Source organism: Coregonus clupeaformis, unplaced genomic scaffold (assembly GCF_020615455.1).
Source record: "Coregonus clupeaformis isolate EN_2021a unplaced genomic scaffold, ASM2061545v1 scaf0058, whole genome shotgun sequence".
NCBI lineage: Eukaryota > Metazoa > Chordata > Actinopteri > Salmoniformes > Salmonidae > Coregonus > Coregonus clupeaformis.
The window spans coordinates 368,242-389,978 of NW_025533513.1; the positions used below are offsets into that span (position 1 = coordinate 368,242).

Genomic DNA, 21,737 nt, shown 5'->3' on the forward strand with positions numbered 1-21,737 from the left:
AGGAACAGTGGGCTAGGTCATCTAGCCAAGAGGAACAGTGGGCTTGGTCATCTAGCCAAGAGGAACAGTGGGCTTGGTCATCTAGCCAAGAGGAACAGTGGGCTTGGTCATCTAGCCAAGAGGAACAGTGGGCTTGGTCATCTAGCCAAGAGGAACAGTGGGCTAGGTCATCTAGCCAAGAGGAACAGTGGGCTTGGTCATCTAGTCAAGAGGAACAGTGGGCTTGGTCATCTAGCCAAGAGGAACAGTGGGCTTGGTCATCTAGCCAAGAGGAACAGTGGGCTTGGTCATCTAGCCAAGAGGAACAGTGGGCTTGGTCATCTAGCCAAGAGGGACAGTGGGCTTGGTCATCTAGCCAAGAGGAACAGTGGGCTTGGTCATCTAGCCAAGAGGAACAGTGGGCTTGGTCATCTAGCCAAGAGGAACAGTGGGCTTGGTCAAGCAGAACCTGCAGCTAATAGCTAATAGCTCCCAGTAAGCTAGAGAGAGAAATAGAGGGTGTGAGAGTCCCCCAGCTGCAGTTTAACTCCTCTAACACTTAGGCTATAGAAGAGATCACTCTCTAGGTCTGATTTAGATTGCTTCCAATGCCAACACACACCGACACACACACACACACACACACATACAGTCGCACATACCATCTTCTGTTGTTACAATACACACGCCCATCCGCACTGGAGCGCACACACACAAACCCACAACTCAGGCCAAAAACTGTTCCTTTCCTTGTCTAAATCTCTGCTCTAACCTCCTCACATACAGGCACAGGCTTACCCTCTCTGCTAAATCATTTCAGTTCAATGACTGAAGTCAAATACAGTTTTAGTGGGGTAATTCAATTAGCGCCACATATCCAAATGTTTGTATTTCAGTGTTTATAGCCTTTTAACGAGGAGTAATTCATTGTGGGGGAAGATGAAAATGCCGCTGATATCTATGGAGTAAATGCTATTTGAATCGACACCGGCATGATTAGTAGCTTAGTGGTTAAGAGCGTTGTGCCAGTAACTGAAAGGTCGCTGGTTCAAATCCCCGAGCCGACTAGGTGAAAAATCTGTCTGTGCCCTTGAGCAAGGCACTTAACCCTAATTGCTCCTGTAAGTCGCTCTGGATAAGAGCGTCTGCTAAATGACTAAAATGTAATTAAGAGGGTCCGCTCAGAGGGATTAGTGTAGTTTGGGGAGGAGTGGAATGTGCTGGCACGCTGACTGCTTGTCTAGACTTTGTCTCCTTGATTCATTCTCTCTGCCTGGCTCTCTTGGAGCGGCCCGTTAATTCAATTCCATTCATTTCAACTGATTTACATTCAGTGATTCAATTAATTTCAGGACTAGACACATTGTAGGTAGGCTATTTCAGAAAAATTATGTCACGGTATTTAGCATATAGGTTAAATAAAGTATAAGAAAAAATTCTTATATTTTGGCTGTGCTGATGGTTTTGGGCAGAATAGTGTGTGTGTGGCATGATATTGAACCAATATTACTGTGACTTATCTGAGCTGGACTGGCTGATTCCTGTTTTTTCTTGATTGACAGATCCCATGGACCAAGCTGAAGACCCACCCCATCTCTCTGGTAAGTCCTGCCCTCCTTCCCCTTATTGCTGACACGTTAAACTTTGTGTGTGTGAACTTGTGTGTGGCATGTGTGCGCAGGGATTGACATGAACTGTTTTAGAGACTTGTCCTTTGGACAAGCAGGACAGATTTTTTTATTTGTCCGAAAGCTCAAGTCAGACCATGGGCCAAAAAGGTGACTGAAAATTGTTGTGTATGATGAAGGAACCACTTCACAAAATAACCTTCATTATTATCACAGGTATTGACAATGGAAGGCTGCTTCTCTCTGATCCCATGTACTATACACTATATCCTGCCGATGTGGCCTTGAGCAAGGCACTTAACCCCCCACAAAGTAAAATACTGCACTGATAGCCTACTGTATAAAACGCATGTGGTCCGTCAACCCTCCATCTGGAGAGCTACTGGATGTGCAGGCTTTTGATCCAACCATGCTCTAACACCAGAGTCAGCTTATCAAGGTCCTGTTGAGCAGCTGATTATTTTTTACAATGTGGTGTTGGCGCAAAAACAATAATTCCCAGAAATATTCCATATGCACAAAAAGCGTATTTCTCTCAAATCCCTGTTAGTGAGCATTTCTCCTTTGCATATCAAGAAGCTGATTAAACAGCATGATCATATTACATGTGCACCTTGTGCTAGGGACAATAAAAGGCCACTTTAAAATGTGCAGTTTTGTCACGCAAGACAATGCCACAGATGTCTCAAGTTTTGAGGGAGCGTGGAATTGGCATGTTGACTGCAGGAATGTCCACCAGAGCTGTTGCCAGAGAATTAAATGTTCATACCTCTACCATAAGCTGCCTCCAATGTCGTTTTAGAGAATTCTGCAGTATGTCCAACCGGCCTCACAACCTGAGTATTTCTGTCTGTAATAAAACTCATTCTGATTGGCTGGGCCTGGCTCCCCAGTGGGTGGGCCTATGCCCTCCCAGCCCCACCCATGGCTGTACCCCTGCCCAGTCATGTGAAATCCATAGATTAGGGCCTAATGAATTTATTTCAATTGGCTCATTTCCTTATATGAACTGTAACTGTAAGTAAAATCGTTGAAATTGTTGCATGTTGCATTTATATTTTTGTTCAGTATAGTTAACTATTGAGAACAAGACAAAACTACACAATATGTTTTTTTAAATGGCTATCTAGTTAGTCTGTTGTATATCATTATTTTACCTGCTGCGCAAATGTCTCTCTCTCTCTCTCTCTCTCTCTCTCTCTCTCTCTCTCCCCCCCCCCCCGGCAATGGCCCACTGGCACATGCAGGTGATGCTCACACACCATGACTTTTCCTGGATTTTCATTGCTGACCAAAAATGAGCTATAACTGGGCAAATAACTCACTAACTAGCAATGAATATCAACAAATGTGCACATGCGGGTAGGTTTGCTTTGATCTCAAAAACGCAAAGACGGCGCGTGCCTGTCAATAAAGGCCTACAATAATTATACTCTGATGCGCTCTGCAGAGATTGGGAGGCCAGTGTGCAACACATTGCATCTGGAGGACACTCATCCAATTCTGAACGGAGTAGCCTAATTGTTTGATATTGTGATTTTTGCACAATATTTTTTTCTTTACTTGTCCATTCCAACTTAAATCTGTTCTTCATGTCTGACTTTTTTTTTACTTTCCCCGGGCAAACAGAGGAGTGTTAATGTTGAGCCCTTGTGTGTGTGTGTGGTAATCATCTGCATCTCGGTCTCCCAGACCCTGGACAAGGTGGTAATGGAGATGAGCACCTGTGACGAGCCCCGCCCTCCCAACGGCCCGTCTCCCATAGCAACGGCCTCAGGGCAAAGGTGGGAGCTGGCACTCTGCTTTTCTCTCTCTTTCTCCCTGAAAAATACTTTACTAACAAACACCTGCATTCAGTTGATCCAAATCCAACCTTCAATCCCCTCTTCCCCCCTCTCCCCCAGTGAGTATGGCTTTGCTGAGAAGGTGGTGGAGGGCATCTCTCTGTCCATCAACTCCATCGTGGTGAAGATCAGTGCCAAGGCGTTCAACGCCTCCTTTGAGTTGAGCCAGCTGCAGGTCTACTCTGTCAACACCAGCTGGAGCCTATCAGACCTCCGCTTCACACGCATACAGGACCCTCACAGAGGAGAGGTGTGTGCACTGCATACACACAACATGGCATGTGAGTGTGTATGTAACCATGGTAACCCAATGTGTGTGTGTAACCATGGCTACCTGTGCGCCCTCCTCAGATCCTGACGTTTAAGGAGATCAGCTGGCAGATGATCCGCATAGAGGCGGACGCCATCCAGAGTGCCCAAAACGAGATGCTGAGTGCTCCCATCCGCCTCATCACCAACCAGTCCAGGATCAGAGTCACCCTGAAGAGACGGGTACAATACACACACATGCAGACACTTGGGTGCAAACAGATGCACACACACGCCCGCCTCATCACCAACCAGTCCAAGATCAGTCGCCCTCGAGACCGGTACGACACACACACACACGGCACAGTCATCCACACACACTCTGAGAACAGTGCTTGGTCTAATAGAATAGAGAACAGCATGGGCCAACAGCCTGCAGAATCAGCTTCAGTAAACAAAGATCTGTATCTCACACACCAGCAAGCCCTGCCGCTGTGTGTGTTTGAACAGAAAAAAGTGTGTGTGTTGTGTGCACTCCTTCATCTGTGGGTGTGAAATCAGACAAAGATATGATTTCGAGCTACCACAGATTAATGTGTGCTGAGTATGTAGTTTGTTCAGTCAGTCAGTTACTCATGGATATGGAATGTGACTGTTTTCTCCAGTCTGTTGACTTTTAGAAGATCTCCCATTGATGAATGCACCTTTTGAATAACACTGTCTTGGTTCAACACTTGAAGTAATGTGTGTATCTTCAGATACACACACATCCTGTGTGTCTGTATCCTGTATGTATAAAGCATGTATTAATGTGTGTGTAATGTCTATATAGTGTGTATTAATGTGTGTGTCTATTGTATGTAATAATCTATGTAGAATGTGTGTATCACCAGTCCAAGGACTGTAACGTGGTGGCCTCTAAGCTGATCCTGATCCTAGATGACCTGCTGTGGGTACTGACTGACTCCCAGCTCAAAGCCATGGTCCAGTACGCTAAGTCACTCAGCGAGGCCATGGACAAGTCTGCCCAGCAGAGGAAGAGCATGGTCACCGAGGACCAGGTACACACACACACACACACACACACACACAGGCGCTCACGTAGGCAGGTACATACACGGGTGCACAAGCACACACAGGCTAGGAAACACACACAGGTAGAAAGACACGTACACACACTTGCTAAACAACTGAAGCAGCTAGCTATGTGCTCAGTCACCCCTCTGTCAGACAGACCTACAGTGGTCTTTTCCCCCTCTCTCTGATGTTATGGTCTGGTAATTAGTCCTTGTGGATGTTTGGTTCTCTCTGTATGATCCCTCTGCCATATGGCCCCTCTTTCGCTCTCTCTATCTATCTTTTGCTCCCTCTCTTTCACTTCCTCTCCCTATTTTGCTATCTCTCTTTCACTCTTGCTACTTTCGCCTCTCTCTTTCTCTTACTCTCCCCCCATTATCCATGAACTGGCTCAAACTGGGCTGTAAGCATAATGACCTACCTGTGGCAGGCTATGCCATCTGCTGGTGAGAATGAGCGCTGCACACTCCTTCGCTCAAAATCAACACTAGTTTGATGCACTAATAAAATCGATGTTCACTTAATTTTCTCTGTGTGTGTCTGTCCACATCTGTGTGTCTGTATATTTTACGGTCTCTGGTCTGTATCCAGGAGTCGTCGGCGCCCCCCTCAGCCCAGCAGGTGCGTAGCCAGCAGGTGTCATCAGGCACAGCAGCTGAACAGAGTGCAACCATGGCCAGTCTGTTCGCTGCCTTCGACGTGTGTGAGACCTCCCACCACCTGCAGATCACACATCTCGACCTGCACATCTGTGACGACATACACGCCAAGGACAGAGGTACACACACCTACGCAGACGTATGACACGTACACACACACACACATAACACATAGACACACGTGCTAATACACACATACAAATGTAAAACACACACAGATGTAAAACACACACATAAGACACATTTCACACACACGTCAGACAGACAGATGTTTGACTGACTGATACCTACACATCAAGTTGGGCTGTGATGCACATTGGACCTTTATGCATGATCTTATATCTTCTACTTCTCCCTCCCTCTCTTTTTCCAGTGATCAATAAGAGGATAACTGGTGGAGCCATGCAGCTCTCCTTCAGTCACATTACCCTGGACTACTACCCCTCCCACAGAGCAGGTGAACACCACCACAACCTCTACACAACCTTCCTCCAACATTACTACCCCTCCCACAGAGCAGGTGAACACCACCACAACCTCTACACAACCTTCCTCCAACATTACTACCCCTCCCACAGAGCAGGTGAACACCACCACAACCTCTACACAACCTTCCTCCAACATTACTATCCCTCCCACAGAGCAGGTGAACACCACCACAACCTCTACACAACGTTCCTCCAACATTACTACCCCTCCCACAGAGCAGGTGAACACCACCACAACCTCTACACAACTTTCCTCCAACATTACTATCCCTCCCACAGAGCAGGTGAACACCACCACAACCTCTACACAACCTTCCTCCAACATTACTATCCCTCCCACAGAGCAGGTGAACACCACCACAACCTCTACACAACCTTCCTCCAACATTACTACCCCTCCCACAGAGCAGGTGAACACCACCACAACCTCTACACAACCTTCCTCCAACATTACTATCCCTCCCACAGAGCAGGTGAACACCACCACAACCTCTACACAACCTTCCTCCAACATTACTACCCCTCCCACAGAGCAGGTGAACACCACCACAACCTCTACACAACCTTCCTCCAACATTACTATCCCTCCCACAGAGCAGGTGAACACCACCACAACCTCTACACAACCTTCCTCCAACATTACTATCCCTCCCACAGAGCAGGTGAACACCACCACAACCTCTACACAACCTTCCTCCAACATTACTACCCCTCCCACAGAGCAGGTGAACACCACCACAACCTCTACACAACCTTCCTCCAACATTACTATCCCTCCCATAGAGCAGGTGAACACCACCACAACCTCTACACAACCTTCCTCCAACATTACTATCCCTCCCACAGAGCAGGTGAACACCACCACAACCTCTACACAACCTTCCTCCAACATTACTATCCCTCCCACAGAGCAGGTGAACACCACCACAACCTCTACACAACCTTCCTCCAACATTACTACCCCTCCCACAGAGCAGGTGAACACCACCACAACCTCTACACAACCTTCCTCCAACATTACTATCCCTCCCACAGAGCAGCTGAACACCACCACAACCTCTACACAACCTTCCTCCAACATTACTATCCCTCCCACAGAGCAGGTGAACACCACCACAACCTCTACACAACCTTCCTCCAACATTACTACCCCTCCCACAGAGCAGGTGAACACCACCACAACCTCTACACAACCTTCCTCCAACATTACTACCCCTCCCACAGAGCAGGTGAACACATTTACATTTTACATTTTAGTCATTTAGCAGACGCTCTTATCCAGAGCGACTTACAGGAGCAATTAGGGTTAGGTGCCTTGCTCAAGGGCACATCGACAGATTTTATACCTAGTTGGCTTGGGGATTAGAACCAGCGACCTTTCGGTTACTGGCACAACGCTCTTAACCACTAAGCTACAACCTTCCTCCAACATTACTACCCCTCCCACAGAGCAGGTGAACACCACCACAACCTCTACACAACCTTCCTCCAACATTACTATCCCTCCCATAGAGCAGGTGAACACCACCACAACCTCTACACAACCTCCCTCCAACTGCCACACAGCTAATGGGAGTAATACTGATCTTTCTGATTTCTCAACACCACAAAACGTGGCTTTTTCTGTCTGTATTCCACCTCATCTCTTGCTTTCTGTCCTCTCTCTCTCTCTCTCTCTCTCTCGCCCCATCCACCCTCTCTCTCTCTTTCGCCCCATCCACCCTCTCTCTCTCTTTCGCCCCATCCACCCTCTCTCTCTCTTTCGCCCCATCCACCCTCTCTCTCTCTTTCGCCCCATCCACCCTCTCTCTCTTTCGCCCCATCCACCCTCTCTCTCTCTTTCGCCCCATCCACCCTCTCTCTCTCTTTCGCCCCATCCACCCTCTCTCTTTCGCCCCATCCACCCTCTCTCTCTCTCTTTCGCCCCATCCACCCTCTCTCTCTCTCTTTCTCTTTCGCCCCATCCACCCTCTCTCTCTCCCCCCCCCCACCCTCTCTCTCTCTCTTTCGCCCCATCCACCCTCTCTCTCTCTCTCTCTCTCTCTCTCTCTCTCTCTCTCTCTCTCCCCCCCACTCTCTCTCTCTCTCTCTCTCTCTCTCTCTCTCTCTCTCTCTCTCTCTCTCTCTCTCTCTTTCGCCCCATCCACCCTCTCTGTCTCTCTCTCTCCCCCATCACACCCACTCTCTCCCCTTCTCCCTTCATCTCTCTCTGTCTCTAGGTGAGAGTTGTCTCCACTGGATGCAGTACAGTGAGGCCACTAAGGCCAGGGAGGGCTGGGCCAGGAGTCTACTGGAGGAGTTCAAGTCTAATGTGGAGATGTTGAAGACCGCCAAGAGAGACCGGGAGGGCCCGGCCAACACACACACCTCACCACAGCACGGTAAACAAAAGAGCAGCACACACACACACACACACACACACACACACACACACACACCTCCCCTCAATGTGATTGAAACAGAGTAATCCAATAAAGGTATGTGTTGGAGCATCTGCCCTAATTCACTTTTTATTCAACAACTATAAAGATCTGTCCCAGCAGCCCATGAAGAGTGATGATGTTGGTTAGACAGTTGACATTCAACTGAACTAGATTACACTTGATGATGTCATCTAGTGGGTCATTTTTAGAACAGCCGCTAGAGTTGGAATGAAGTGAAGTGTTGGTTTCCCTAGCATCACACTGCCTAGTCACTCTGAGTTCTCTGTGTCCCCCCTCTCCAGTGTCCAGGTACCCCTCCAGTGTCTCCAGTGTTAGGGACAGTGTGTATGGTCCCTTAGGGCAGGACGAGACAGGAGGAGGAAGAATAGTGTTGGTTAGGGGGCCGGACGACCTGCCCCCGGGGTGGGCGCGGGCACGAGCCATGGTACGTGTGAGGGCGAGGGCACGGGGGCGGGCACAGTGCTGCTTCTCATGCCTAGAGCCAGGTACCCCCCTAACCGATGGTGTGCGCACGCAGTGTGCGGTGATACACACCTTTGGTGAGACGATGTCAGTGTGGCAGGAGGTCTGATTGGCTGTCTCTTTTTCTTTTCCCTGTTCCTCTCTCGCTCTCTCGCTCTCGCTCTCGCTCTCACCATTCCTCTCTATCTCTCGCTCTCTCTCTCTCTCCATTCCCTCTCTCTTCACCTCTCCTTTCTAGGTAAGATCAGTACTAGTTCTACCAGTATCCTCAGTGCTCCCCAGACCCCCAGGACCCAGCTCCTGTCCAGCTCCATTGTCCTCAGGATGGCTGACTTCAGCATCTACCAGGTCAGCACACACACACACACAGTTGACATGGTTATCTGATACACAGACTTTTCATACTGACCTCATGCCGTGTGTTTGTATCAGGTGTCCACAGCAGACCAGCGTCGCTCCAGCCCTAAGGCCATGATCTCCTGTAATAAGAAGTCCCTGTACCTCCCTCCTGAGATGCCTGCCATCCACGTCGAGTTCACCGAATACTACTTCCCTGACGGAAAGGACTACCCCAGTAAGATTGGTTCCTACTCTCATTCTGTTCCTAGTTTTTGGTTCTAAGACCCCTCCCACTTAGACCAGTGTTCTTCCCTCCTCATACTGGGGACCAACAGGGTGTGCAGTGTTTTATTCCGGCCTAGCGCTAACTCACCTGATTGAACTAATCAAAGTCTTGACTTGGTGTGTTAAAGCTGTTCAAATACCTGTCAGAGGGAAAGGTGAATGCATTAGTGGGTCACCTCTTTTCTCTTCCCACTCCACTCATTTCTAGTTTCCAACCTCTATTCTCTTCCCCTTGCATTGATTATCATATAATCTTCTCTTCACCTTGTATTGATTATCATACACTGCTCAAAAAATAAAGGGAACACTAAAATAACACATCCTAGATCTGAATGAATGAAATAATCTTATTAAATACTTTTTTCTTTACATAGTTGAATGTGCTGACAACAAAATCACACAAAAATTATCAATGGAAATCAAATGTATCAACCCGTGGAGGTCTGGATTTGGAGTCACCCTCAAAATTAAAGTGGAAAACCACACTACAGGCTGATCCAAATTTGATGTAATGTCCTTAAAACAAGTCAAAATGAGGCTCAGTAGTGTGTGTGGCCTCCACGTGCCTGTATGACCTCCCTACAACGCCTGGGCATGCTCCTGATGAGGTGGCGGATGGTCTCCTGAGGGATCTCCTCCCAGACCTGGACTAAAGCATCCGCCAACTCTTGGACAGTCTGTGGTGCAACGTGGCGTTGGTGGATGGAGCGAGACATGATGTCCCAGTTGTGCTCAATTGGATTCAGGTCTGGGGAACGGGCGGGCCAGTCCATAGCATCAGTGCCTTCCTCTTGCAGGAACTGCTGACACACTCCAGCCACATGAGGTCTAGCATTGTCTTGCATTAGGAGGAACCCAGGGCCAACTGCACCAGCATATGGTCTCACAAGGGGTCTGAGGAACTCATCTCGGTACCTAATGGCAGTCAGGCTACCTCTGGCGAGCACATGGAGGGCTGTGCGGCCCCCCAAAGAAATGCCACCTCACACCATGACTGACCCACCGCCAAACCGGTCATGCTGGAGGATGTTGCAGGCAGCAGAACGTTCTCCACAGCGTCTCCAGACTCTGTCATGTCTGTCACATGTGCTCAGTGTGAACCTGCTTTCATCTGTGAAGAGCACAGGGCGCCAGTGGCGAATTTGCCAATCTTGGTGTTCTCTGGCAAATGCCAAACGTCCTTCACGGTGTTGGGCTGTAAGCACAACCCCCATCTGTGGACGTCGGGCCCTCATACCACCCTCATGGAGTCTGTTTCTGACCGTTTGAGCAGACACATGCACATTTGTGGCCTGCTGGAGGTCATTTTGCAGGGCTCTGACAGTGCTCCTCCTGCTCCTCCTTGCACAAAGGCGGAGGTAGCAGTCCTGCTGCTGGGTTGTTGCCCTCCTACGGCCTCCTCCACGTCTCCTGATGTACTGGCCTGTCTCCTGGTAGCGCCTCCATGCTCTGGACACTACGCTGACAGACACAGCAAACCTTCTTGCCACAGCTCGCATTGATGTGCCATCCTGGATGAGCTGCACTACCTGAGCCACTTGTGTGGGTTGTAGACTCCGTCTCATGCTACCACTAGAGTGAAAGCACAGCCAGCATTCAAAAGTGACCAAAACATCAGCCAGGAAGCATAGGAACTGAGAAGTGGTCTGTGGTCACCACCTGCAAAACCAGTCCTTTATTGGGGGTGTCTTGCTAATTGCCTATAATTTCCACCTGTTGTCTATTCCATTTGCACAACAGCATGTGCAATTTATTGTCAATCAGTGTTGCTTCCTAAGTGGACAGTTTGATTTCCCAGAAGTGTGATTGACTTGGAGTTACATTGTGTTGTTTAAGTGTTCCCTTTATTTTTTTGAGCAGTGTATAATCTTCTCTTCCCCGTCCTCCTCCAGTCCCTTGCATTGATTATCATATAATCTTCTCTTCCCCGTCCTCCTCCAGTCCCTTGCATTGATTATCACATAATCTTCTCTTCCCCGTCCTCCTCCAGTCCCTTGCCCCAACCTGTATGTGCAGCTGAATGCACTGCAGCTGGTGCTGGACCCCAGGAGCCTGGTGTGGTGCAACCTGTTTGCCCTGGACCTGAGGCAGAGCCTGGAACAGTTCATGGAGCTCTACAAGCTCAATGAGGAGGAGCAGAAACCTGACGAGCACATCGACATCAGGGTGGACGGACTCATGCTCAAGGTAGAGGGCAGAAAGAACACACACACACACACACAAACTCTGTCATGATGTTATGTTGGTATTCAAGTCACACACGCTCATATTGAGTATTTGGACACTTTGATTCAGTCATTTGAGAAATGCACATGCAAACGCTACCGTAGCTGTGTAAAAAGCCCTTAAAGGTCAACACACACACCATTTCTCTTTATTTTAGGAGTGTAGTCTTTATATTTCGACAGATTGCAAATTACGCTCATTAGTCATCTTGTATACATCGATGACCTCAATATATATTTCCTAATAATGTTTGTCTCTGTCTCTTCCTCTCTCCCCCCCTCCCCCACCACAGTTGGTAGTGCCCACGGACAGGGACCCCTCCTACCCCCAGGACCTCCCCCGCTCCGTCTCCGTCCAATGCTCGGAGATGGTGGCCACCAACACCCGCCACCCCCCCAACTGCACCCGCTCCCATCTGGAAGCCCTCCTCCTCTCCTTCCAGGAACAACAGTTCTTCTCCACCTCCTTTTCCTCCTTCCCTCGCTCCTCCACCTCCTTCCCGGTGGTCCACCCCATTTTCCAGCGCCACGCGCATGAGCAGGACACTATGTTGCACAATGTGTATAAAGGGTTGGTGTCGCCCTCGTTGGGCGTGGATGCCCTCAAAATGCCAGCCGCCACAGACTTGTGGGCGGTTCACTTTGCCCAGTTCTGGGTGGATTACGAGGGGACGCGAGGCGGGAAGGGGCGGCCCCAGCCCTTCGTCGACGCCTTCCCCCTCACCCTGTGGGCATGCCAGCCAGCCAGACACGCCCAGCACCAGGAGCGGCTAAGGGGCGGGGCTTTGAGAGGGCAGAGAACGCCCCTTTCTGCAGCTGCAGGCCTGGCCAGGATCGAGTCTGTGGATACCGTGGGACGTCTGCAGAGGAAGAGGCTTTTGAAGGAGTACTATAGTACTGTTACGGACGCCACGGCAACAGAGGCCACGCTGCCGCCTAGTAACGGGCTTCAGAAGCCGCTGTCCCTGGACAACATCCCCCCCCCTTCCTCCTCTTCCAGTAAGGAGGCAGACATGCACATGTTAGTGCACGTACAGAAGCATTTGAGCGCTCAGGTGAGTGATGATTAATCTCTTTTGGTGTGTGTGTGTGTGTGTGTGTGTGTGTGTGTGTGACCACACTGAGTGTACAAAACATTAGGAACACCTGCTCTTTCCATGACATAGACTGACCAGGTGAATCCAGGTGAAAGCTATGATCCCTTATTGATGTCACTTGTTAAATCCACTTCAATCAGTTAAAGAAGGATTTTGAGAGAATTGAGACACGGATTGTGTATGTGTGCCATTCAGTGGGTGAATGGGCAAGTCAAAATATTGAAGTGCCTTTGAATGGGGTATGGCAGTAGGTGCCAGGCGCACCGGTTTGTGTGTCAAGAACTGCAACGCTGATGGGTTTTTCACGCTCAACAGTTTCCCGTGTGTATCAAGAATGGTCCACCACCCAAAGGACATCCAGGCAACTTGACACAACTGTGGGAAGCATTGGAGTCAACATGGGCCAGCATCCCTGTGTAACGCTTTCGACACCTTATAGAGTCCATGTGTGTAGTTATGAGAATGTGTGTATTATGAAAGTACCGATAAATGCATAATGTATGTATGTTGTGATTACTAACGTGTGTCCAGGTGAGCCACAGGCAGTACATGTTCCTGATGCGGCTGCAGCGCAGCATCAAAGCCTTGCAGCACACCCTGCAACAGGACCTGGAGGAGATGGGCTCCAAACGAGACAAGGCAAAGACCACATTGGACCCCCCTCCAGACCATCAGCCCTTCAGTGCCTGTGTGGGGATCCTGCTCAAAAGTGCGGAGGTAGCTCTCCTCTTGAAGCCGGTCCCCCAGCCCGAGGGTCCTGGTTCCCCCCTAGGGTCGGAGTTGTCCCCCTCGGAGAGTAGATGCACCCTGGAGACTGGGAGCGATGGAGGGGAGGGGGGAGATAGAGGAACCCACGTGGAGGGGGCTGGGGCGAAGGGAGGCTGTATGGTGGACCAGCTTATTTGTGGGGGAGGGGTAGAGGGTGGGATAACGCAAGGCCCCGCCCCTCTCATCCCCTCCTCCGCCCCCAACCGGAAGGCGTCGCTTGACGAGAGGACTGGGAGATCGAGTTCGGAGGAGTTGGGTGAGGCTTCCCTGGAGGCCCGGACTGGGGGAGAGGAGCCGGGGACTGGAGTTGATTGTAAAGCCCAGCAGGGTGAGTCCTCCGGGGCAGACCCCACTCTCTCAGACCCCCTCTCCACCAAAGACTGGAACGAGAAGAACCCTGGGGCCAGAATGCCTGAGTCTATGTCCAGGTAATTCCCTTCCGTCATTACCGTAATACAGTCCGGTTATTTAGACTGTCATTACCGTAATACAGTCTGGTTATTTAGACTGTCATTACCGTAATACAGTCCGGTTATTTAGACTGTCATTACCGTAAACAGTCCAGTTATTTAGACTGTCATTACCGCAATACAGTCCGGTTATTTAGACTGTCATTACCGTAAACAGTCCGGTTATTTAGACTGTCATTACCGTAATACAGTCCGGTTATTTAGACTGTCATTACGTAACAGTTCATTTCCAGCTATTTAGACCTGTAGCCACTGTCAATGACCAGGTATTCAGTTCAGTGTTTCCACTGCAGTCATTTAGCTGTGACGCAGCGCCACGGCAAAAAATATGGAACATCAAAAAATATTTATACCGAGGCACACTTTGAAGATGCTGGAACAGTCCACATGTACTTTTCCTCTGCAAACAAAACAAGTAATGAATAGAAAAATCGGACAACCCCACAGTAGAATAGTTTATCTATTTACCTAGTCGTCTTGCTGTGTGTTCTATGCGAGATAAATATTCCTCTCGAGGCGTGTTCAAGTTTTGCGTGCCAAAGGGAGTGAATTTCCAAAATCATCTAATATAGGCTGCAAAGAGATATGGCCTGCGTATGGTCTAATGAAGGAACGCCTGAATTAATTTAATAAATAACTGATAATTAACTGAACGAATGAATATAGGCCTACCTGCTTGCACTTTGTGCAGGTTCTGTATTCATCTACCGCGTTGTTGTCCATCCAAAATGTGGATTTCAATCGCGCAGGATGTTTCCACGGTGATGTTGTAGCCTATTCCCTTATCATAACCTTTCTTTATATTTCTCTGGTTAGGCCTACATTAGCCATTTTCGTGTAAGCTAGGCTACCCAGGAAAAGTTAACTTTGCAAGGTGTTGTATTCTCATGTGGGGAGAGGGAACACTTTTTTATTTTTATTTTTTACCTTTATTTAACCAGGTAAGCCAGTTGAGAACAAGTTCTCATTTACAACTGCGACCTGGCCAAGATAAAGCAAAGCAGTGCGATAAAAACAACAACAGAGTTACATATGGGGTAAAACAAAAAAATAAAGTCAAAAATACAACAGAAAATATATATACAGTGTGTGCAAATGTAGCAAGTTATGGAGGTAAGGCAATAAACATAAGCTCTGCACGTGGACAAATTAGAACGTTTTAGCACCACACAAATAAGGGACCGTTCCCGGCTACACACTCTCAATGCGTGCTTGGCTGGTATCCTTATGTCTGCCTCGGCATTCACAAAATGGAATTCGCAACACAACAAGCTCCTGGGTTTTGAAAAAGTATATTATCTTGATTTAAAATGTTTGCGACCCGCAATGTAATTGTTCTGAACCACGAGCCGACCCATGGGTTGAAAGTATGTTTTCATTCCACCCACCATTTGGCTCACACGTGTATCCGACCCGATGCAGGACTCTACTAATGATTAGCCCAATAGGGTGAATGCAGATAGGCAACCCCATGCTTCAGCCTATTTATTTATAGCCACTATGCTGCATCAGTTGGGCTACAGGTGATAATGCTTATTGCTAATAGCATACCTGATTATATGGATCATGCATAGGCTATATGCATGCTCCACTGTGTTACAATAATTTAAAGAACATTTTTACCAATATGTTATTTGCCTAATTTCTGGAGGTAGAAATTCTATTTTGGTTGGTGTCAACATAATTTTATTTTCATTCATTTTTTGATAGAATGTCCTTTTAAAAGGTCACCAGAACTGAGCTTCTCAGTCCTTCTACATAAAATTATCTGGGGGGGGGGGACCCCAGACTCCCAAAATTGCTACAAATTTGTCCAAAGGAAACACTGATTCAGTTACTACTATGACATATTGTCCAGCTATTCAGACTGTCAGTTCTGTAAAACATTCACTGTGGGAAATGCAGGCCGATCGGCAGGCAGACCGTAACAATCATTCAGAGGACTTATGATCAGCTTTAAATAAACAGTCACTCCCATTACTGCAAAACTCAATCACAACAATACTTCCTGCAGATGTCATTACAGTTACTCACTTATTCATGCCCAGCTTAGTAAACCATCATTACTGTTACTTGGTAATTCCCATCACATCAGTCTGTAGTACTACATCTGGATCATGTCTGTGTAGCTACGGTGACCGCACTGTACCTGCCCTATACGTCACAATGTCAATGTTGTGACCCATAAGAGGTGTTTTTGTGTGTGTGTGTGTTTCTGCCTTGTCCAATGTGCTCCTATACAAGGTGTGCGTCTGTGTCTTGTGTGTGTTTGTCACTCTGCTACTCTACTCTGTAGCTCAGTGTGTCCTCTGCTCTGACCCATGCAAGGTGTGTGTGTGTGTGTTCTCTCTCTACAAAGGAAAGGCAGTTTGTCAGTGGTTTCTGACCGGCTCAGCTCCTCAAACAACCGGTCCACCTCCCTATATTCTATTTCCAACATGTAAGACACGCTATGGGTCTGTCTCTCTGTGTGTGTGTGCGCATTCCTTTAAATATCTGTTCACGTTGTGGTGTGTGTGTGTTGTATCTGCACGTAGACTTGTCTGTGGGAGTGTATGTGGGTCTGTATCTGTTTCCAAGCTGCAAGTTGGTGTGTGTACCCGGTGAATAGTTTGTGTGTAGCCTTTATCTGGTGACTAGTAGCATATAGCCTAGGCTAGGTCCTTGCTTGTGGTAAATGGTCTAGACCTGGGCCCGGTTTTGCAAAAGCATTTGAAGGCTAAGTTCATTGTTAGAACCAGCTCAATGGTTCTAACGATCAACTCAGCCTTAAGATGCTTTGGGAAACCGGGCGCAGGTCTATTCAAATCAAATCCATGCCTCGAGGTCCATAGTACTCCTGTTTTTCTTTCCCCTCACCCTTCTCCCCCACTCACGTGTGTGTGTTTCAGCGGGCGTCTGATGAGGGAGCGTTCCCAGTCCAGTTTCTCAGTGTCCTATAAGAACATGAAGAAGACTCCGTCTCTGCAGTCCTTGGACAACCTCTCCATAGACAGCTACCTGATGGAGGACGGAGACGCGGACGCATACAGCCTGCTGGAGAGAGGTAGGAACCACACATACACACACACACACACACAGGGCCCTGGGTCTGAGCTCAGGGCCCTGGGTCTGAACCCCTCCCTGTGAAACTGGATCCTAGACTTCCTGACGGCCCGACCTCCGGTTGTGAAGGTAGGCAACATCACCTCCACCACTCTGACCCTCAACACAGGGGGCCCCTCAGGGGTGCATGCTCAGCCCCCTCCTGTACTCCCTGTTCACCCATTACTGCGTGGCCACGCACGTCTCCAACTCATTCATCAGGTTTGCTGACGACACAACAATGGTAGGCCTGATTACCAACAACAATGAGACAGCCTACAAGGAGGAGGAGAGAGCCCTGGCGGAGTGGTGCCAGGAAAATAACCTCTCCCTCAACGTCAACAAAACTAAGGAGCTGATCGTGGAGAGAGTGAACGCCCTCATCCACATCGAAGGGGCCGCAGTGGAGAGGGTCAAAAGCTTCAAGTTCCTCACTGAGAATCTGAAATGGTCCCTTCACACTGACAGCGTGGTGAAGAAGGTGCAACATAGCCTCTTCAACCTCAGGATGCTGAAGAAATTTGGCTTGGCCTCTAATATGCTGACCAAACCGGTCTCGTTACGAGCGTTGCAAAATAAATGTACACGTTATTCAATCATTTCATCAACTGCCTGCACGCGTCAACGGGCGTCTGCGTACCAAGCGCTAAAATATAACTTGGCTCTATTTTAGATGCTTGACACGCTGCAAGTCCCGCCTCTCTCATCTACTCATTGGTTTTTAGGAGCATATACCCACCTGGGTGATTGAAAGATGAACTGAGGTCCACACTCCAGTCCAGTTGGTGGCGGTAATGCACCTTAAAGTTGGTTGCCAACCGCCATATATAATCCACAGAAGAAAGATGAACGAGAATAGATTAATCAAAGAAAACTAACTAAAAACTAACCAGGTTTCCTCTTTATCTGTGAATTAATTGTCAGAGTAGACAACACACGATATTGTGTGAGACTAAATGGGTCAAAATTCTACAAAGATCCAGCTAAAACAGTTTATCTCCCAGGACAAATTAACAGCAAGCTAGCTAAATGTCCATGAATGTTTCATGTGTGTTTTGACCTGTCCCCAAATTAATATAGTTGGTTCACAGTTTGTTTTGGTATTTTAACCTGCGTGTCATGAACGCCTCTGGTGGGGATAGACAAAATCAACATGCGCACGAAAGGCGCACGCAGATGCACGCGCGGAGCCGGCTTGGTTAGCATGTAAGACCCTCACAAACTTCTACAGATGCACCATCGAGAGCATCCTGTCGGGCTGTATTACCGCATGGTACTGCAATTTCACCGCCCGCAACCGCAGGGCTCTCCAGAGGGTGGTGCGGTCAGTGCAATGGATCATCGGGGGCATCTACATCGGTGTCTCAGGAAGGCCAAGAAGATCAAGGACCTCAGCAGCCCAGCCACGGCCTGTTCACCCCGCAACCATCTAGAAGACAGACAGTACAGGTGCATCAAAGCTGGGACCGAGATACTGATAAACAGTTTCTATCTCCAGGCCTTCAGACTGTTAAACAGTCACCACTAGCCGTCCTCCGCCCAGTTCCCTGGCCTGAACCTTAGTCACTGTTACTAGCCGGCTACCACTTTAATAATGTAATAATAGTTTACATACTGTTTTACCCGCTTCATATGTATATACGGTATTCTAGTCTAGGCTCATCCTATATAACTACTGCTGTACTCACCTTTTCTATTCACATACTGTCTATACTGTCTATACACACCATTCACATATATATATTAATATTCCGAACTCTGCTTCGGATGCTAATTTCCTGCAATTCTATTCATTTTGCTATGGGGTTTTGCAATGGGGTTGAGCATGATTCTCCTCCAGGCATAACAGGTCTGACTAGGGCTATCCGTGACTCACAAATCTTGTCACTGTGCCTCAATTTATGCATTATTTTATAGGAGAACAGAAACCAGAAATACAAAAATATATATATATATTGTGATGTCACGAGAGGCTGTGTCCTGGAGGGACGTTACATCCCCCTGAGGTGGCTGCAAACCCAGACAGCTATGGCTCCATCTGCTGGTATGGTCGGGAACGCCACCCCTCTATGGCCAATCTTCCCACGCAGCTGAAACAAATCAGGAGCTGATGAGCTGAAGGTTTGGGAAGGGAAGAGACACAGTCTCCAACCTGGGCTCTCTGGAGGACAAGAGTGCTGCACGTCCACTTCCATGAGGAATATAAGGATTTGGAGATACTTACCTTTGGGAAATACTCACCTTTGGATATATGCACCTGTGGAAATACGTGTGGGACATTTGGAAGGACGTTTTGCTGGGTTGGCCACTAGCTGCAACGTGGACTACAGTAAGGCTGGGGAAAAGTTAACTGAGCGAGTGAGAACTATGATTTTGGATGTGGAAGAGACATCCCTGAACTGTTAACCCTTAAAGAGCCACAAGAGAACAGAATTTGGTTATATTTTCGTTAATTTCCCAAGACCTTTAATAAAATCCTTGTTTTGTTTGAACCTTGTCTCCTTGCACTACTTGAGCAATCCCGCTGAAAGCTGTGTAGCCTCTCGTGACATCACAGATGGTGGAGAATGCGGGCACGCTCAAGCGTTAATAGTGCATGTCAGAGGAGGATACCGAAGGTTTGATCACCCAGTTTTCCAAGTTGGCCGTAGGCTCCCCGCCGACTGAAATGGAGGACATATTGAAAGCCCTTGTTGCTGGCCAGCAAGCCCAGATGCAAGCAAACGTGGCTCTCTTGGAGGAGCAAAAGAAAGCCAACCTTCTGAAGGCAGAGGAATTGCAGTTGCAGAGACAGAGGGTGGTCCAAAATACCCGCCCAATAAAGGCAAGTGACTTTATATCTAAGATGGGAGCTACCGATGACATTGAGGCATACCTGCATGCATTTGAGGCCACGGCCACTAGGGAAGCCTGGCCCAAGCAACAGTGGGTTGGTCTGTTAGCCCCCCTTTCTAACCGGGGAATCGCTGAATGCTGTCCGGGACCTGGGCCCTGACCAGGTTACTGACTATGATGCCCTGAAGTCTGAGATCCTCAGCAGATATGGACTCACAAAGTTTGGTATGGCCCAGCGCTTTCACAGTTGGACCTTCCAACCAGACCAACCTCCTCGGGCGCAGATGCATGAACTTGTCCGAATCGCAAGGAAATGGCTGGATCCGCAGAGGAATACAGCAGCGGCGGTGGTGGAGGCCGTTGTGGTGGATCGTTACCTACGCGCCCTGCCTTATGAGGCAAAACGGTTCATCAGTCAACAGGCCTTGACCACGGCTGATCTGACCGTGGAAGCTGTGGAAAAGTACCAGGCCACAGCGGAGATGCTGAATGCTTCCCGAAAAGACCCCAGGAGTGCGGCCCCACCACAAATGAAAAGAACCCGTCCAAAGGACCCCAAGGTCTCGAACCCAGCCACGTCAGGACTTATCCCGGCTCCAGGGGGAGCCAGAAACCAGGCGGGTCCAAGAAGAGTACACCAGGAGGGGGGAAACTCGACAGTGTTACCGGTGTGGGGAGATGGGACATATCTCCTGGCAGTGTGGGAAACCAGCCGAGGAACCTATGCCCACTGCGGAGTCCTCCAGCTCAGCACCCACACACCGTTTTGCCTCGCTCTTGGGAGTCGTAGATGGCGGCCCAGATCGACCCCCCACCTGCCCGGTAACTGTGAATCACCATGATGTGGAGGCCTTACTGGATTCTGGTAGCCGGGCCACCCTGGTGCGTAAGGATTTGGTGGGCCCAACGTGTCTGACCCCGGGGGAAAGTCCTCCCAGTTTCCTGTGTCCATGGGGACACCAGAGAATACCCCATTACTGAACTTACAATGACCAGCACACGGGGAACCATACACACGACGGCGGGGGTGGTTGATTCCCTCCCCGTCCCTGTCCTAATTGGACGAGACTGCCCAGCCTTTTACCCACTCTGGAGAGAGTCTCAGGAGAGGATAACCCGAGTACCTCGGAAACGGAGAGGCAAGACTCATCCTGGGAAGGCTCCGGTGCAATCCTCCGAGTTACTCACTCCCGCCCGGGCTCTGATAGGGATGGCAGGTGCCCAGACCGACACAGAGACGGAGCTACAGAATCTGGACAAAGAACTGTCTGGTCTGAAGGGGACCGCTGAGAGGTATCGTTTGTTAAAGCAACAGTTAGACATGAAGACAGAAGAGTTAGATATCCTCCAGGCTAAACTCCAACAGAGCTCCTTCCATAAGCAACAGGAGGAGCTGGAGAGGCTGCGCAGGACCATCGAGGAGTGTGAGGAGACCCTGCGCAGTAGTAAGGAGGTCCAGAAGAAGGCAGAGGAGAAGTACAAGGTGTTGGAGAACAAGATGAAGAATGCGGAGGCAGAGAGAGAGAAGGAACTGAAAGCTGCTCAACAGAAGCTAAACTCTGCTAAAACCAAGGCTGATGCGTTCAGTAAGAAACTCAAGGAGAGACAACAGGAGGCTGAGTCCCTGGTCCTAGAGGTGGAGGAGTTGAAGAGAGAGCAGGCTGGCAAGCACCACGGCAATGCGGACGCCCTCTCCCGGCGTGATGCCTTCTTCGCTGCCTTTACCCCGACGAGGACGTCGGTCCCGAGGAGGGGATGTGTGATGTCACGAGAGGCTGTGTCCTGGAGGGACGTTACATCCCCT

General features: G+C 48.9%; 1 protein-coding gene across 3 annotated transcripts in view; it reads left to right on the top strand.

Moving 5' to 3' along the window:
* Positions 1-21,737, top strand: part of LOC121549461 (UHRF1-binding protein 1-like) — a 46,991-nt gene that overhangs the window by 16,873 nt on the left and 8,381 nt on the right. For 2 of the 3 annotated variants that reach the window (XM_041861264.2, XM_041861270.2), the window contains exons 3-17: positions 1,542-1,580; positions 3,300-3,391; positions 3,512-3,701; positions 3,803-3,943; positions 4,594-4,761; positions 5,369-5,555; positions 5,810-5,893; positions 8,144-8,305; positions 9,069-9,178; positions 9,263-9,404; positions 11,445-11,641; positions 11,973-12,734; positions 13,308-13,972; positions 16,374-16,454; positions 16,906-17,060. In XM_041861264.2, the coding sequence (XP_041717198.2) occupies positions 1,542-1,580; positions 3,300-3,391; positions 3,512-3,701; positions 3,803-3,943; positions 4,594-4,761; positions 5,369-5,555; positions 5,810-5,893; positions 8,144-8,305; positions 9,069-9,178; positions 9,263-9,404; positions 11,445-11,641; positions 11,973-12,734; positions 13,308-13,972; positions 16,374-16,454; positions 16,906-17,060 (3,175 nt within the window). The remainder of the gene's footprint in view (positions 1-1,541; positions 1,581-3,299; positions 3,392-3,511; positions 3,702-3,802; positions 3,944-4,593; positions 4,762-5,368; positions 5,556-5,809; positions 5,894-8,143; positions 8,306-9,068; positions 9,179-9,262; positions 9,405-11,444; positions 11,642-11,972; positions 12,735-13,307; positions 13,973-16,373; positions 16,455-16,905; positions 17,061-21,737) is intronic. The other variant, XM_041861276.2, reaches the window with a different exon arrangement.